The 16,207-nt window shown below is 45.9% G+C and overlaps 1 protein-coding gene across 1 annotated transcript; it reads left to right on the top strand.

Annotated features, from left to right (window-relative positions):
* The first annotated feature begins 3,988 nt into the window (after nt 1-3,988).
* Nucleotides 3,989-15,521, top strand: GFRA3 (GDNF family receptor alpha 3). The gene is made up of 8 exons (XM_065644096.1): nt 3,989-4,084; nt 7,725-8,000; nt 8,711-8,803; nt 9,225-9,570; nt 9,644-9,753; nt 10,840-10,974; nt 11,864-11,994; nt 12,291-15,521. The coding sequence occupies exons 1-8, from the start codon at nt 4,042-4,044 to the stop codon at nt 12,423-12,425; spliced, it is 1,269 nt and encodes a 422-aa protein (XP_065500168.1). The 5' UTR covers nt 3,989-4,041; the 3' UTR covers nt 12,426-15,521.
* Nucleotides 15,522-16,207: the final 686 nt, after the last annotated feature.

Here is a 16,207-nt window from a genome sequence, read left to right as displayed (position 1 = left end):
GACAAAATAATAAATCTGAGCCAGAAGTGGCCAAATACCACAGGTATTGAAGCAGAAAACTACGTGTAGCTGCTGTGGATGTAAAACCCCTGAGCCTTCTTTAGCAATGAGCAGTGAGAGCTGTTTAGGGCACTAGCAGTCGTGCTAGGAAATGAAAGAGGTTTTTATTTGGTTTTCTGTGAATATAGACATTAACTTCTGCTGGGCTGTTTGCATTAGGTTAATATTTCTGTAGTTTACAGGTGTTAATATGAACTGTGAGTGTCTGCTGTCTGTCTCTAGCCCTGTAAAGAGCAGAGTGTGGCGCTGTAAATATTAGCCCAGGCAGAGCAGTCAGTGTTTGCAGAGCCTCTGCAGCAGGACTCTGAGGTCCTTCAATGAACTTCACCGTCTTTCGCACCGCGCAGTAACATACTCTGGTTTTGACTCAAGAAGGGCTGTAGTGATCAAATCCTGAAAAAAAGCACCAGAAGCACCAGTGTGCTATAATCTTCATAAGATTAGTACTACACAAAATAAGGTACAACTAATGCAGCGCATACTGCAAACAAAATACTTGCTTGGCCAAGCCCACTCTGGACTGGCTGTGGCAGTCGCAGATGCAGAGAAGAAATGCCTAGCACATCACTGAACTGCTACTTGCAGTGATGTACAGTCATTTCAGAGGAAAACTCGTGATGTGTACTCTCAGTTTATTCAAAAGGGCTCCCCAATAATGGAAAGGACTGTCCAGTGCTGTTGATTTGAACAGAAGAGGAAACTGAAACTGTCTTCCTGCAGATACTGTAGGGATCTTCCTGCCACCAAAGACAGGAGCAACTAATGAGGACACAGCACCGGTGTGGTGAATGAATTTCTTGTTTCACAGAGGATCCTGCATGTACCTCACACACAGTCTATGATAAGGCATAACATAGATGTGGCCTGCCATGTGTCCGAACCTGCTGAACGAGTTCTTAATGTGTTAGAGGAAAAACTTTCATGCACTGGACCAAGTCCTTCATAGCCTGAAAGCAATATGAGGAAGATGAACCATGATGGCTCCAATAAATTTCAAGAATGTGAGGTTTGGTGCCAGTATTTTCCATTAGAGGCAGCTGGATTGTAATCTGCACTTCAGGGTACAGAGGACCCAGACACATGAATGATAAAACAAAAATGAAAAGTAAAGTAAGGCAGTATTCCAGGGCAGGGAGGTGGAGTGGTGAGGGGAAGAAATGTACAGAGCTCTACTGTTCATGCCGCCTGTGCCGGGAGGAGGACAGAGTTGCCACCACTGCTGTAAAAGCAGTTGCTCTCTTGCCTGATGATTCTCAGTGTAACAGTCAATACTACACAACCTCCACGAGGATGAATTAATGATGAAACAGGCAATGCAAACCTGATGCCTGATCACCTTGCATACAGCTGTCCTCTTCAATCTCAGTGCGTACCAGACAGAGCAGCATTCACCTCTGAGAACAGAAGCAGAGGAAGATGGTTCACTCTGGAGTCAGAGCGCACGCTCTGTCTACCTAGGATTCAGCAGAAAGGAACTGCAGCTCTGTAATAACATCGACTCTGGTTCTGTAAGGTAAATGATTGCCTACCTGACTGTGATGGACTACTTTACGGAATGTTTCCCTCAGCTCTTTTGAAGTGCCATCCATCACTCATATATGTGCAGGGATGACAACCTCCACCCAGCTGCTGAGGAGCAAACTCCCTCTAGACTCTAGGAAAAGTGTGATCACACGGATGTGACTGCATAGCTCTGCACTCAAAGAATCTGCCAGCAAGTTGATTTCCTTGATGAGCCTGGGCAACTCTGTGCCTCGAGGTCCCATGTGTAAACAGTAACAGTTTTCACAAGCTCGAGTGTGTTCAAGTACTTAAGTGATGATATACTGTCCAGGTACTGCTTTGCCTTATGAACAGAATGGTACTTACTGCAGCAGGTGTTGACAAGATGCTATGGATAAATCTGCCAGGGCAAGAAGGAAAGGAACAAGGTGTCCAGTTTTTGCATGTGTTTAATCCCCGCGCAACCTTGGTGCATAAGGTTAACACTTGAATTTTGGGTAACACAAAATACTGGCAAGGATCTGACAAGAATTTACTTACTATGAGGCTTAGCCACATACCTATTTCAACACAGGACCTGCTGACATCACTAACCCCAAATCAGGCAGGACCTGTATGAACCTGCAAAGAGTAACAAGGATCACATAAACCATAGAACTGGTGCTAAAAGCTGAGCAAAACAGATCAGATTTGATCACTCTTTCTGCAGCTGTTTGAGAAGGTCAAAGGCCTGGACCTGGCATGAAATTAGAGAAACTGATTCCTGAGATATTATGCATTACACTGGTAGATGACCCCCATAGGTCAGAGCCGGCCTATACAATTTCAAGTGGAAAGAGTGATGAAAGCTCTGGTTGTGAAAGGCTGGTAATTATCCAACTCTGAGACCTGTGTAATGAGGTTGCAGCACTGCTCTGCATGTGTGTGGGGAAGGGGGAATAACCAAATAACCTTGTATGTCATGAGTCCCAGGCAAAGATACATTTAAGTACATAAAAATGGAGAAAAGGACCATTCCACTCCAGTCACAGGCTGTGCTGATGAGGGAAGTGCAGTGAATTGGTCAGCCCTACACCAAACATTAAGTTTGGGTTCCTCTACTCGGCCTCTTGCCAAGGCAACCTGAAAACCCTGCTGCAGCATCCAGCTTTGACATGGAAGGAAGAATTTTCCCTGTGTCTTTTTATCTGCTGCAGAGCATAATTCAAAGCTGAGTTAATGGATCATTTCAGTGGGTCTTGGGTGAAGATTTATAATCACAGAATCAGAAAAATAGTCTGGAAAGGAACTTGAAATATCCTCTAAACTATTCTCTTGTACCAAGCTGTGCTGAGCCATCCGTCCCATTTTTCTTAAGCTTCTCCAACTATTAGACTTGGAGCCATGGTGAGAAGGATTTTTCCTCCTTAAGCATGAAATAAGAGCCTCCAGCATCTGTGGACAACTTGTTCACGTTCAGAACTCTCTCACAGCAGCTCTCCTACAGTAAGCAGAAGGACTAATCTTTTTCAAAACCCAAGAAGACGAAAGCACCACTGAGTTGCATTGTGAATATTTAATGTGTTTGCACAATAATTACTCTTTCTGTTGGGCTTTTGGAGCAGATGGGGCAGGTCTCTCTACTTGTGCAAATAATTGAACTGCATAAGGTTTGCCTCATTTTCATATACTAATGTTTGATGTGCACCCTTGGACTGCTACTTTTTCGCATCAGTTAATTTGACCTTAGGATGCAAACTAAAAACCAGGACCTGTTCAAATTGAAGCCCAGCTGCCTAAATGCTAGGTGGGCTGTCAGAAACACCATCCTTACTGTCGATACAGACAAACAGCTCAGCCAAGGAAGAGCCAGCAACAGGCAAGATAATGAAATAAGACCCTTCACAACAAAGCCAACAGGAAGGAGCCAGAAGTTCATTCATCCCTCTTGCAGACCAAAGAAGCACAAAACGAATTTATTCAAAAGCCAGTCAACATCCGTCCCCTCCAACAACACTCCCTCTGTTGAGACTTCCTTTTACCAAAGTACAGCCCTGTGGGTGCTGCTCCCTGAGCAGTCCTAGCTTTGCCCTCAGTGCTAGGATGTGCTATGAATCAACGGTCTTCCACAGCCCCTTTCAAAGGCGCCCCTTTGGAAACGTCCTTGCAAATCTTGCCTGGGAAGCGCGTCCCAGCCCCGCGGGGCGGTCCGAGGACACCGCGACGGGAGGCGCAGACCCCCGCCGCGGGCACACGCCCACGCCGCGGGCCGGGCCGCGGGCACACGCCCACGCCGCGGGCCGGGCCGCGGGCACACGCCCACGCCGCGGGCACACGCCCACGCCGCGGGCCGGGCCGCGGGGCGGCGCTCGCCGCGCGCAGCTGGACGGGGCGGGCCGGGGGGCGCCGGGCCGGGGCGGGGCGGCGGCCGCTCAGCCCGCGGGGGCTGCGCGGAGCATGTGAGCTGCGCCCCAGAGCTCGGAGCGACCGACCGCGAGCATGGGGCTCGCCCTGCTGCTGGGGCTGCTCCTCACCCGAGCCGGTAACAGCGCCCGGGGCGCGGGGCGGCGGGCGGGGCGGGCGCGGGCTGAGCGCGGCGGGGCAGAGCGGCGCGTCCCCCGTCCCTCTCCCGGCGGGCGGCGAGCGGGACCCGCTCATGGTGCGGGGTGGCTCCCCGGTGCGGGGTGGCTCCCCGGTGCGGGGTGGCCCCGTGGGCCGTCCCTCCCTTCCCCGGCCCGGCAGCCACGAGCGGCGGGGAGAACTTGCTCCTCAGGCCAGGCAAGACGAGCGGCTGCTTCTGCCGGACGCGAGAGCGCTCCGCAGGGGAACGCTTGTCCTCGGGGCGAGGCGGGAGGAGATGCCCGGGGCCGCCTTGGTCCCCTCGACCGGAGCGGGCAGGTGCCGGGAGCGGAGCCCTCGGCGCGGCAGGAGCCTAGCCGCACCTCTCTCACACTGATTTTGGGGGGAGCTCGTTCTGATACCAACCTTCCACGTGTTCCCTCTCTGAAATACTTCAGGCTGATAGTTTCCGAGATGAGGCTTAGTTTGCAAAGACCAACACAAGGAGCTCCTGCAGAGATGCAGCTCTTCGTTCTACTCTTCTACTACTTACTGCCAGGTCACAGGAGCTGAGGATACAAATTACTCCTCTTCCTAATTAAGCTCTTTTGCAGTCTTCATGGCTGATGTGACTAGAAATACAGAAATTACAAAACTGCTCTAAAGCATTCCTAGACCCTGGCAATGAGATGTCAGCACTTTATATTCAGAAAAAGCTGCAGCTGCTGAATATCACAACAACTGCTATAAAAATGGGTGACTGCACGGAGACCTCACTTATAGCACTCACAGCCACGATTACAAGAGACTTCCCACAATTTCCCATGTGCAAATACTAGCGCTTCTTTGGTAACTGTGCTTAATAAAGGAAAGGTTTCCCTTCTGTAGTCATCCTCTATCAATAGCATGGTGCACCAGGGGCATTGAAATAATACATATATATTTGACAAGATATGGAGTGAAAAGGGAGAATAAAGGCATATTGTATTACCTATCCCTCTTTTCTAAGGTATAAATAATCATAGTCTGTGAATTGATTATCACCTTTTATTATTTTTTTTCCAACTACAGAAGGGACTCCCATATACATGCACCTTTCACTTGTTCTGCAACCAAGGCCATAGGTCTAGGAAAGAATTAGCTTTCTCATTCTTTCACATTATTATCTGGAGTACTAAGACAAGGTTTTAAAAATGAAAGAACATGTCAAGTATTAGGGCTTAAGACAATGCATAGCTATTAAATTATGTCTGTAGAGGCGGACTTTTATATTTGAGGTTTACAGCACCTTCACCTGAAGCATCTGATAGAGGCCTGTGGTAGAAACGCAGTCCATCCACTTACACCCAGCTCTGCTCTACCTTGGCAATTACCATATCGCTTTAAAGTTCTAAAAATGTCACTTCAAGCTCAGGTCGTTGCTGAGCAGAATTCTTAAGGCTAGGAAAGTACGTCCTGTCATAGAACAGTTTGTGTTGAAGGGCCCTCCCCAGCTCCCCCAGTGCCCCCCCTGCCATGAGCAGGGACATCTGCACCAGCTCAGGTTGCTCAGAGCCCCGTCCAGCCTGGCCTGGGATGTCTCCAGGGATGGTTCATCCACCACCTCTCTGGGTACCTGGGCCAGGCTCTCACCACCCTCGGGGAAACAATTTCTTCCTCATGTCCAGCCTGAATTTCCCTCCTTTAGTTTAAAACCATCACCCCTTGTCCTGTTGCAACAAGCCCCACTAACATGTCTGTCCCCATCTTTCTTATCAGCCTCTTTTAAGTACAGAAAGGCTGCAGTAAGGTCTCCCTGGAGCCTTCTCTTCTCCAGGCTGAACACCCCAACTCTCTCAGCCTGTCCTTTTATGAACTTTCTACAATGGCTGCTACAAGCCACTGTTGGACACGGGATGCTGCAGAGATGGCACTTTGGTCTGGCCTGGTGGGGCAGACCAATTCGCTCAGCTTAGGGTTCCAAAAGCTACTGGAGAGAATGGACTGATTTGCTATTGGGAATTTGCACTGATTGCAACCTTACAGGATGTCACCACACTCAGAATGTTCATTAAGGTTGTGCCCAGGTGTAATGCCTAACCAAAACTCACTGTGCTGGGTGCAAAGCATTTCCCATGGGAGATTTGTTTTTCAGGGAGCTTACAAAGTCATACAGTCTCTACATAACAGCCAGATGAACAAAGCACACGAAGTTGCTAGAAAAGCAAAGAAATTTGTAAAGTGAGACACAGACACCTAGATAGTATTACTGGGCTGTAGGAAAAGTAGAAAGTTTGAGAAGCAGACTAGCATGGAATTATGCAGCCTACAGCTTACAGCAAAAAACTGATGAAGCCAGCAAAAGCGAAGGAAGTGAAAGAACAAATAGATGGTGAAGATGGTATACCAGGTAATATAAGCTGTACCAAGATTTCTTTCTAATCTGTAGAGAAAGCAGACTGAAATAGTATTATTGTACCTGCTGAACAAGAGAACGATAGGAAAGATCATGTACCTAAAGAACATTAAAGCTAGATGTAAGGCTCAGCAGAGTAATTTCCTAAAACCAGCCAAGCAATATTACCCTGAAGAGAAGAAACGTACTAGCCTATATATACATTTTATTAGCAGTCGTGTTCCAGGTCTTCATTGTTCTCGTACTGTAGACACAGATTCATATACTACAGAAATGAAGAAAGATTACAGACTGAATTCACCTACTTGTGACAACATAATGCTAGGTATCACTCCAGTATTACTCTTAGGAGACAGCAGTCCATATAAAAACTTGTAAAACCTGAAAAAAACCCCTAGTTTTAAAGATCATATTGTTAATTTGAGATTATTCAATACTTCCACATAAGGTGGTGCCGGGGTGTGTGTATATATAATCAATGCACGTGTTACGCAAATATACCAACACACAGAGATACTGTCAGAGTTCGTAGTCATCAACAGATGAAAGCTGGAAGGCCAAGCCTGCATCCGTGCGTTTTTGGCAGGGATCTCAAGGACTGGGTTCTATATACTTAAACTGATTGCATATCAGTACTTCTGTATGAAACTACTTGCATCTTATGTTTAAGATCTCTCCGATTACGCAAAAAATACGCATTCTTAAGTTTCCAAGCTCAGTAGTTGTTTTTACACTCTACAAATGGCTTTCTCAGTACACCTCTTAATGACGGGTGTGTAGTTCAGCAATGGCAGCAGCACTGACTCACACCACACAGGCTGGTGTTGCTATGTGCTTCTTGCACTGCGGTTTTCATTAGCCAGATAGAGGAGCTTCTTCAAAGCAGGCCTCAGCAACGGCAAGGTTTCTACAGGGATTTACCACTCCATAAAATGCAGAGCCATCCCTGATCCTGGGCAAGTTGAAAGAGTTAAGGGTGATAAAAAAAGGGTTTGTTAAATAAAATTATTTTTGAGACTTTTTAACCTTTTGTTTCCTCCTTCATGCATTAATACTCACCCTTTTGTTTCTAAATGGGGGCAGCTCTTGTTCCTTACTACTCTGTATGAAGGACCCCAGGCAGTTCTGCCTCTTGAGAGGAGTCCTTATTGAACACAGAACACTGACAAGGTGCTTGTGCGGCGTTCATCCTGACTGTAATCCTAACAATCTTTTCTTGCTTGACCAGGAGACCTCCTGGCTCTGCCAAGGAGTGACTGTGTGGCAGCAGAACAGCTGTGCCTCTTGGACTCCACCTGCAATGCCACATACAGGACCCTGGAACACTGTGCCCTTGCTAAGACTCGCTTCCTTCCCCTGGACCACGAGAGCAGGGTCCAGTGTCTGAACGCAGAGCTAGGCCTGGCAAACAGCTCTTTGCTGCACTGCAAGTGTCACCGGCGCATGAAAAGACAGGAGCACTGCTTACGCATTTTCTGGACCGTTCACTCCAGCATGACAGATGGTGAGATGAAATAATATGAATTTACAAGGTACTAGTAAGGCTCACACCTGCCCCCCATCTGAACACAACTGCAAAAGGCCACGTCCCAACACTGCAGGTATCACTTTGGGACCACATCTCCTCGTGAAGAGGAGTCATTACTGCTCTGTTTGATAAGCAGAGAAAACTGATCTGGTCTGAGACCAGCCCTTCAAATACACCAGGGACCCTAAGAAACAAAGATAGCTACTCTGAGACAGTTGGATTTAGTGCTGTGAGGAGAGAGCGCCATGAAAATCACCTCAAAATGTTCACGTCTGTCCATCACTGAAAATGGACACGCATTTATGACACATGGTGTAATGGCATCCTGGAGCATGCTGCCGCCTTCCAGCTTTAGTGGGATGCTTCTGCTTGGCCTCCCACTAAAGACCGCCTATGCTACACATCTCACTAGTACTGATGCTGAAAAAAACCAAATGACAACACAGACCAAATTGCAGCCAGAGGAAATCTGATGACAAAATGCAATGCTGTTTTTACACAGTAATACCTTTGCATCTCCAGCAGAACCGTTCTTGGCATTTGGCTTTGAGCAAGACAGAGCATCTCTGAACTCCAGCGTGAGGAAACAACCTGGCACAAATAAGAAAAAATAAGTAAATAAATAAATAAAAAGCTGGTCACAAAGCATTTCTCCCACTGCATAAAATGTCTTGTATCTTGCCTAGGTTATTTCCATTTGGAGACCTCTCCCTATGAGAATCCAGCAAATGAAGAGCACTGGCAAACAGATTATAATAAACTGGCGGCTCTGTTATCAGGTAAGGACTGTAATGCTTACATGATATAATGCTGCCCTTTCTTATATTTTCTGAGGCTGAAAATTATTAAGAACAACAAGTTGGGGTAATGGCCCCTTTAATCAGAGGAATGCCTGCTCTGGATACTTGCCTCAATTTGTCCCCCCTGCCGAATGTAAATATAGCCACAGATCCAGGCCCACAAAACAGGGAATAACCCACAATGATGCATTCTCGGAAACAAACACCCCAACATGAACCAAAAAAAGATTTGTAACCAGTATAACTGCCATGTCATGCTACAGTCACATAGCAGGACTAATCTGCTGTGTTCTTTTTAATGTTCCCAATCTGACCATCAAGTCAGGGCTGCTCCTGTTTCCATGCAGAATCTTTTCTGGAGACTTGCTTCTTTGTTTCTGGGTTTCTTTTGGCTTTATAGACTCACAGTTATCAGGAGATGCAACAAATCCATGCCTGAAAGCAACTCATGTCTGCAATCTGAACAAGAAGTGTGTTCGGCTGCGCACAGACTATGCCTCGACATGCACCAAGGGAGCGGGAAGCGAGGACGTGTGTGACCGTCGCAAATGCCACAAAGGGCTAAGGAATTTCTTCGAGAAAGTCCCTGAGGATTTCACCAAAAGAATCTTATTCTGTCCATGTAAAGATGAACTCTGTGGAGAACGACGCCGGAAAACTATAGTTCCCGATTGTTCCTTCCAGTACAGCACCAAACCAAATTGCCTCTGGCTTCTGGACTCCTGCTTAGAAGACCATATCTGCAAGTAGGTCCAGCAGCAGCAGACACGAGCCAAGAGAACAGCATCGACACTGATGGTCTCATTTTCTTTCCCACAGATCCCGACTGGCTGATTTCCAACAAAACTGTCAACCTGCAGACATGTCTCCAGATGGTTGCTCTCAGCACAACCGTGCTGCATGCCTGCAGGCTTACATGGGCATGATTGGTAAGTGATACCCACAGGAACACACAGGTTGGATGGTTTCAGGCCACAGCCTTGCAGGCACACGCTGATGCTGTGAAGGAACATCTTGCTCTCCTGCAGGAGACAGTGCTCAGTAAACCAGTGAACATGCCTTTGCCTAAGTGATGCTAGTGCTCCTCCCTCTTGCTCCTGAGGTAAATGCAGTCCAAGGAGAGCTCTTCCATGGCATTTATCGCACTTTGTCCCATCCTCTGCTGCCAAATCAGCAGCACTTGATGGAGATTTTTGAACACATGTTTACATCATCAGCTGCTGCAATGTGCTTTAAATGCCGGACCAGCAGGACTCTCTGGGCCTGCATGAACCAAGTCATTCCTGCTGCGGGAGTTACATCCCAATCACAGCAGTGATTAAACATGACATCCCCTCACTGCCTTTTAGACTCCTGATGGTTTCTTAGTATTGAACACACTGTCTTCTCAGAGCCAGCCAGAACATGGCACCACCAGCTGTTAGAAGGAAGGTTGTCTTTGATTTTAGGTATTCACTGCCAACCCGCTAATACTTTTTCAGAGTGGCTCAAAAGAGGAGCTGTAAAGAGCAGCAATATCTCAGAAGCTGTAAATCTAGACTGTACCCTCTGGTTTTCCAGACACCTTTTTTGGTTTTGTGCCAAATGAACTCTGGCTGAATTGCACACTACAGATGTGCAGCATTCGTTTGGCAAAAGGCATTTGGACACACAGTGTTGCCACGTACACAAGAAGAGCACCTTTTGCTGCCATGTGCTCATACCGCAGTTGAGTCCCTGCAGATGCTTCACATCCTTCAGTCTAATTCTTGCGCCAGCCTCGGGTATCACTGTACTCACCATCGGATTGCTTGAGTCAGGGGTAGTGATCTCTGCGCTTCCTCACAGCCCAGCAGACTTAGACTCCCCAGGCCTGGGGCATCTTGCAGGGCTCCGGACCTCTCGTGGGTCACACGCATATTGCAAGGGAAGGCTTCTGCCCCAGGGCAGCGTTTCCTTTAATGGAACAGGGCACACGACGTGTCTTTCATTTGGTGAAGTAAATCCTGATTGCAGTTTTTGCGGGTTTGGGACAGGCACACCCATGACACCCAACTACATCAGTAACTCCAGCGTGGAGGTGTCCCTGTGGTGTACGTGCGAGAGCAGCGGGAACCAGAAGGAGAAGTGTGACCAGATACTCGGCATGTTTGAGAGCAACAAATGCCTTGGTAAGCATTGAATGTATCACAGAATCGGAGAAACAGCTCAGCACAGAGAAATTTAAATCCTCTTGATTTTAAGATCCTACATTGCATTGCCCTCGCATATAGTTCTGTCTGCTGCAGTATCTCCATAGTCTCCTATCCAACCTATAGGACCAGGCTGGATCTGCTCTCAGAAGTGTCTCTGTGTCTTTTGGCAACACTTCTGTTCATCTCAAACACCACAAAGCTATTTCCAAACAGCATTCAAATGAAGGGGTTGCAAAAAAAAAATCACCAGGGCAGGTCAGACATGCTGTGTCCATAGGTGGCTGAGGAACCACATCAGTGCACCAGGACTATGGGGTTTAGGTTCCCCTCTTCCCCATCCTTTCCTGTGCTCGCCTTTGGCCCTCACTTTGTCAAGATATGTAGCTCCTAAATCTTTATTTTTTTCTCTCCCTAGCATTTTAGCAACAGACGTTAATAAGATTTAAATATTTTATGTTTGTAAAAGCTTCCAAAGGCTATCAAAGAAACCAACATCATTAGATAAATGATTAATATTTAAACCTACCTCCTGCTGTATAGAAAAGCCTTACACCCAGCACTGTTGAAACACCTACAGCCTAAACACCCCATCTAAGATACTATATACCTGCCCCTTACCAAACAGACAGCTGGGAAAGTCCCAGAGGTCCTCAAGTACAGCGCAAATTGCCTTTGCAGTCTGCTCAACCTCACAGGTGAACCCACAAACTAACAGGCCATTCACCGAACAGAGAAAAGTATATTCTAAATCAAGGCCACACAGCCCGTGAGTGCATTTCCTAAAATAGGTCCCCTAGACTTCTGTTTACTAGACTCCAAGGTGTGCAAAAGAAAAGCACAATAAGACTCTCGCTTCTGTTTGCAGAAAATACCATTTGGTCTCAAATGCACCTGAAGCAGACAGTTCCAGAAAGACAAGAGGACTTATTTTATTCATCTTCCCTAAGCTTCCAAGGAGACAGTGCCAGCACATCTCTTGCTTCAGAAATGTCCCAGGTATGCATTGCTTTGTTGCTTTCACAAAGCAGTGAGTCAAATGGCCTAGAGATGGTACTTGATCTAGAAATGTGTGATTTTGGACATCAAAGCGAGGGATGCCACATGCATGCAGAACCCTGGACCATTTTACCTCAAGCTATTCCTCCTGCAGACGAGCAGAAATGAGGCTGTGCTGCCTGGCCACAGGAGTTTCCCAAAGTCTCACATCAGTGCTCAGAACTGCAGGTTCTGCAGCCAGACATTTGAGCATAAATGTGTCTAACTGAGATTCATTCCTCTTTTTCATTTCCTAGGTGGCTGAAGGGAAGACACAGCGAGACATCTCCAAACACAGCAGTTTGCCTATGGCCTCCTCTGTATATTCTGGAGCTGCTATTTCTTGGCCATCTCTGGCACTGTTGCTGCCCTTGTTGCTGAGCCCACGTTAACTTTGCATAAATGGCATCTTTCTTTCCCATATTATTAATATTATTCTATATCCAGGCACCTCCCACTACTGATTTATCTTTGGGAAACAGGTGGCTTCCAGAAAAGAAGCATGGAACAGCCTTAACCCAGAAGAGCAGTCACTGGAAACCTCCCCCCGACTTGCACCCCACTTTACCCCAGTCAGTTTACACTGAGCTCTGCAGGTATGCTGGCCAACCATTGCTTCCGCTGTGTTAGCACTATGAATAGCAGTCAGACTAATATTCCAGCGCAATTTAAAACAGAGGTCTGAGTTCTGTCAGAACTTGTGCAGGGTTTGGTTTCTAACTCCAGGGAGGGACCTAACAGCCTGTCCTACCACCCCCCCTTCTGGAGCTATTCCTCAGGCATACAGTCACAGAATAATTGGGGTTGGAAGGGACCTGTAAAGATCATCTAGTCCAACTTCTCTGCCACGGACAGGGACATCTTTAACCAGACCAGGTTGCTCAAAGCCTCATCCAACCTGACCTTGAACACTTCCAGGGTGGGGGCATCCACAACTTCTATAAGCAACTTGTTCCAGTGTCTCACCACTTTCATAATAAAAAATTTCTTCCTTATGTCTAATCTAAACCTACAGTTTTTCAGTTGAAACCTGTTGCCCCTTGTCCTGTCAGTACAGGCCTTAGTAAAAAGTCTCTTACCCTCTTCCTATATGGAAAAGCCACAATGAGGTCTCCCCAGAGCTTCTCTCCAGGCTGAAGTTCAACAGGCCTTGTTGAACTTCATGAGGTCCGTGTGGGTCTGTCAAGGCACAGAATACAGCGTACCATCCTAAAGACTGGAAGGCCATATTCCAGGGTGGGTTGCAAGTAAAGCTCAATAAACATGGACATAAAGTCCCTGGTAAACACCAGTTCTGGATTACTTTCAGTTCCTGTGTCAAATTAAGTCTTTTAGGTATATGAAAAATCCCATCCCAGATCAAGGACGCCATACTCCAGTTTATATTCTTGCTCTTTTCTGTTTTGCCCCTTGCAACAGAGAAATATATATCATCCATTGTGACAGCTAGCAACAGACTTGGGTTTTGTGGTTAAAGATGGATTTCTGTGCTCAACTCCAGTAAACTTAGGCTTATCTAGCAAAGGATGACTGTGCCTGGCCCCAGGACAAACCTCCTTAGTACTGCTTAGAGGATGCATATAGCTCATTGAAGCTGTATTTACCACAAAACCCCTGCGACATTCAGTTGCAAAGAATCTCTGGGAGCTGCAACTGCCTTGTACCTCTCGACATACTCAAGCCGTCATTGTCCCCTTCCACGCTGCCTGCCCAACCTCCTCCTTCCTCTGCAAGTTCTATTTCATGACCTGTTTATTCTGTGTGTAAATGTGTGCACTGTGTAACTGCTGTTATTTTGTACTGCATTTGCCTGTTAAAAAGTGATGTTAAGTGAATATTGATTTCTGAGCATAGGTTAATAGTCCACAATCAATTGTGTTCAAGAGTTGCCTCATCAGCCAGCCTACGCTTTCAGGATAGCTAGAAACTCAGCCTAAAGCAGCTCCTGGTGGACTTGCCCCTTGCTCATCCTATAAGCTACAACAGATCTCAACAATACTACACACAGCGAAACAATATTACAATCCTGAGTAGATGCAGAACAGGTGGATATTTTCTTTACCCTGTGCTTTATCTGTTGCCAGGAAAGCACCAGCTAGGTAGAATGCTGTGTTTCCCAGTCACTGTCAGACACCTTCTTATTACAGAACTTTACGCTGTCGTGTGTATCAGAGTAGCTGTCCTTCTGCAGTGCTAACATGTCCATTTCAAATTCCAGCCTTCTCTTTACTTCCCAGGCAGGTAGGGCAAGGAAATCACTGCCTGGGACAGAACCATCTCCTCTCATACAGAGGAGCAACATCTTATTTCCATGCAGTATGAACAAATATCATATTTTCTCAATTAAGAGGAGTACAAATGCTGGTATTTCCAATTACCTACTGAAATGCAGCTATCTGGATCAAGAGACAGCACTGTTTCCACGTTTGCTACTATTCTTTAATGAAAACAGAGTTCATGTTACCATATTCTAATATCTACATTAGACCATCCTCCATATGGTGGGACCAGAAATGTGTCCTCTTGACTGTAGGGTAATAGCATCTGTTATCTCCAGAACTCAGTAGAGAGTGACAGGGAAAAAGAAAATCTTGTTCTTTCCAATATTCCACAAATCAGTGAGGATATTTGGGAGAAAGATGGACTAGATTTCCCTGAGCAGTCTGTACCACACACACAGTCCACTCATCTGCACTATGATCTTTCTTCTTTCCCCACTTTAGTGTTCTAAGACAGGTTGATATGGAAAAAGGTATCAGTGTTTTGTTGTTCATATTCACAGCACTGTGGACCTTTGGCCCCTTATCCCTACTAAGAAGGTAATTGATTGCAATTGCAGCCTTCTGTCATGTTCTGGATTACACAGGAAAATGCTTGACATTCAGAGAAATCCTGCTCTAGACTGAAAATAAAGCAAAACATGTCAGTTTGGGTTTTTCTCCAAATGCCCTATGTTCCTTTCACATGTACATAAGTACCTTTATATACACGCTGCCTCTTAGGCTTGTTTATCAATAACTGTAAACAAAATTCACCTCTACATCTGCATTCACAGGTACTTGCACTGCTATGAATACAAACCCATTTTTGCATAGACTTTTGTAACACCTGGTCTGCAAATATCAGTTTTTCAACTACACAGCATACATGCAGGCACAAGTATAACTACTACCAAGAAATGTCATGCTAATATCAGTACCTGTTCAGTTCTTTTAGTACCACTGATGTTCAAAGACTGGCCCAGTTACCTAAACGCATTCAGAGCAGTTCTTACTAACCATACTACAGGGCAATTTACAAAAACCCCTCAGCTTCTGTTCCCCAGAAACTGCAATACAAAATCCTGTGAGTACCTTTGGTCTAAATACAAAAATAATCTAATAAAAATTATCTACCCTGACAGTCTTAACATTGAGCTCTCAGCAAGCATATAAAATGAGGGAACCTTGTAATTCTTGTAATGTAGAGTATTTTTAAAAATGTAAAATAATGCCAAATCTCGCTAATAAAATTTATCTTGCAACTCTAGAAGTCTGCCTTCCTTTGCATTTAATAGAAGCTACATTCCTTGTCTCCTGCTGCTGGAGGCATTATGGGAAAGAAATTTAAAGAACAGAGTTACACAGAATCTCTTACAAAGCGACCTTAACAACAACTTTTACAGACACCGTCAGGTACTTCAGATGTGGCTTCTAGAACTCTGACACAGCTTTAGATCCCTTAGCATGGTCTGATGTAGCATTTACAAAGGGCATCACTATAGTCCTCGTCCAGCAGTGAGCTCAGTCACTGCGTTAGATCAATTGTTTCTTGTGTGACAAGTGACAAATGCAATGCACATCTCTTGCCTCAGGTCATAAGCAAGGTGATGCCAGAGATAAGCCTTGAATTTGGAAGTCCAAAATTATGGTGTCCTTGCCTCAATAAAACCATTCCCACTGCCTCCAATAAATGTATGTTTCAGCAAGAATCCAGAGACTGCAGTTTTCCTTTTAGATCCCTGGCATGCATCTTAAAACCTGCTCACAGCAAAAGGTAACTTCGAATTGACAACACTACAGGTTCAGCAGTATCTTTTTCAATACATCCTAAAAATCATAAGTCATTCTATTTGCTAAAATGGTAGGCAGCTTTACACAAGAACAAGAAGGAAAACTTTCAAAGTGAACTTGGA

The sequence above is a fragment of the Caloenas nicobarica genome, chromosome 13, assembly GCF_036013445.1.
Source record: "Caloenas nicobarica isolate bCalNic1 chromosome 13, bCalNic1.hap1, whole genome shotgun sequence".
NCBI classification, from domain to species: Eukaryota; Metazoa; Chordata; class Aves; order Columbiformes; family Columbidae; genus Caloenas; species Caloenas nicobarica.
The sequence above is the reverse complement of the archived record's forward strand: the minus strand, read 5'-3'. Positions and strand labels throughout refer to the sequence as shown.

Coding starts and splice junctions, on each gene's coding strand:
- GFRA3 (XM_065644096.1), top strand. CDS start 4,042: ATGGGGCTCGCCCTGCTGCTGGGGCTGCTCCTCACCCGAGCCG. Junction 4,085..7,724: donor GCTGCTCCTCACCCGAGCCG/GTAACAGCGCCC, acceptor TTGCTTGACCAG/GAGACCTCCTGGCTCTGCCA. Junction 9,571..9,643: donor TTAGAAGACCATATCTGCAA/GTAGGTCCAGCA, acceptor TCTTTCCCACAG/ATCCCGACTGGCTGATTTCC.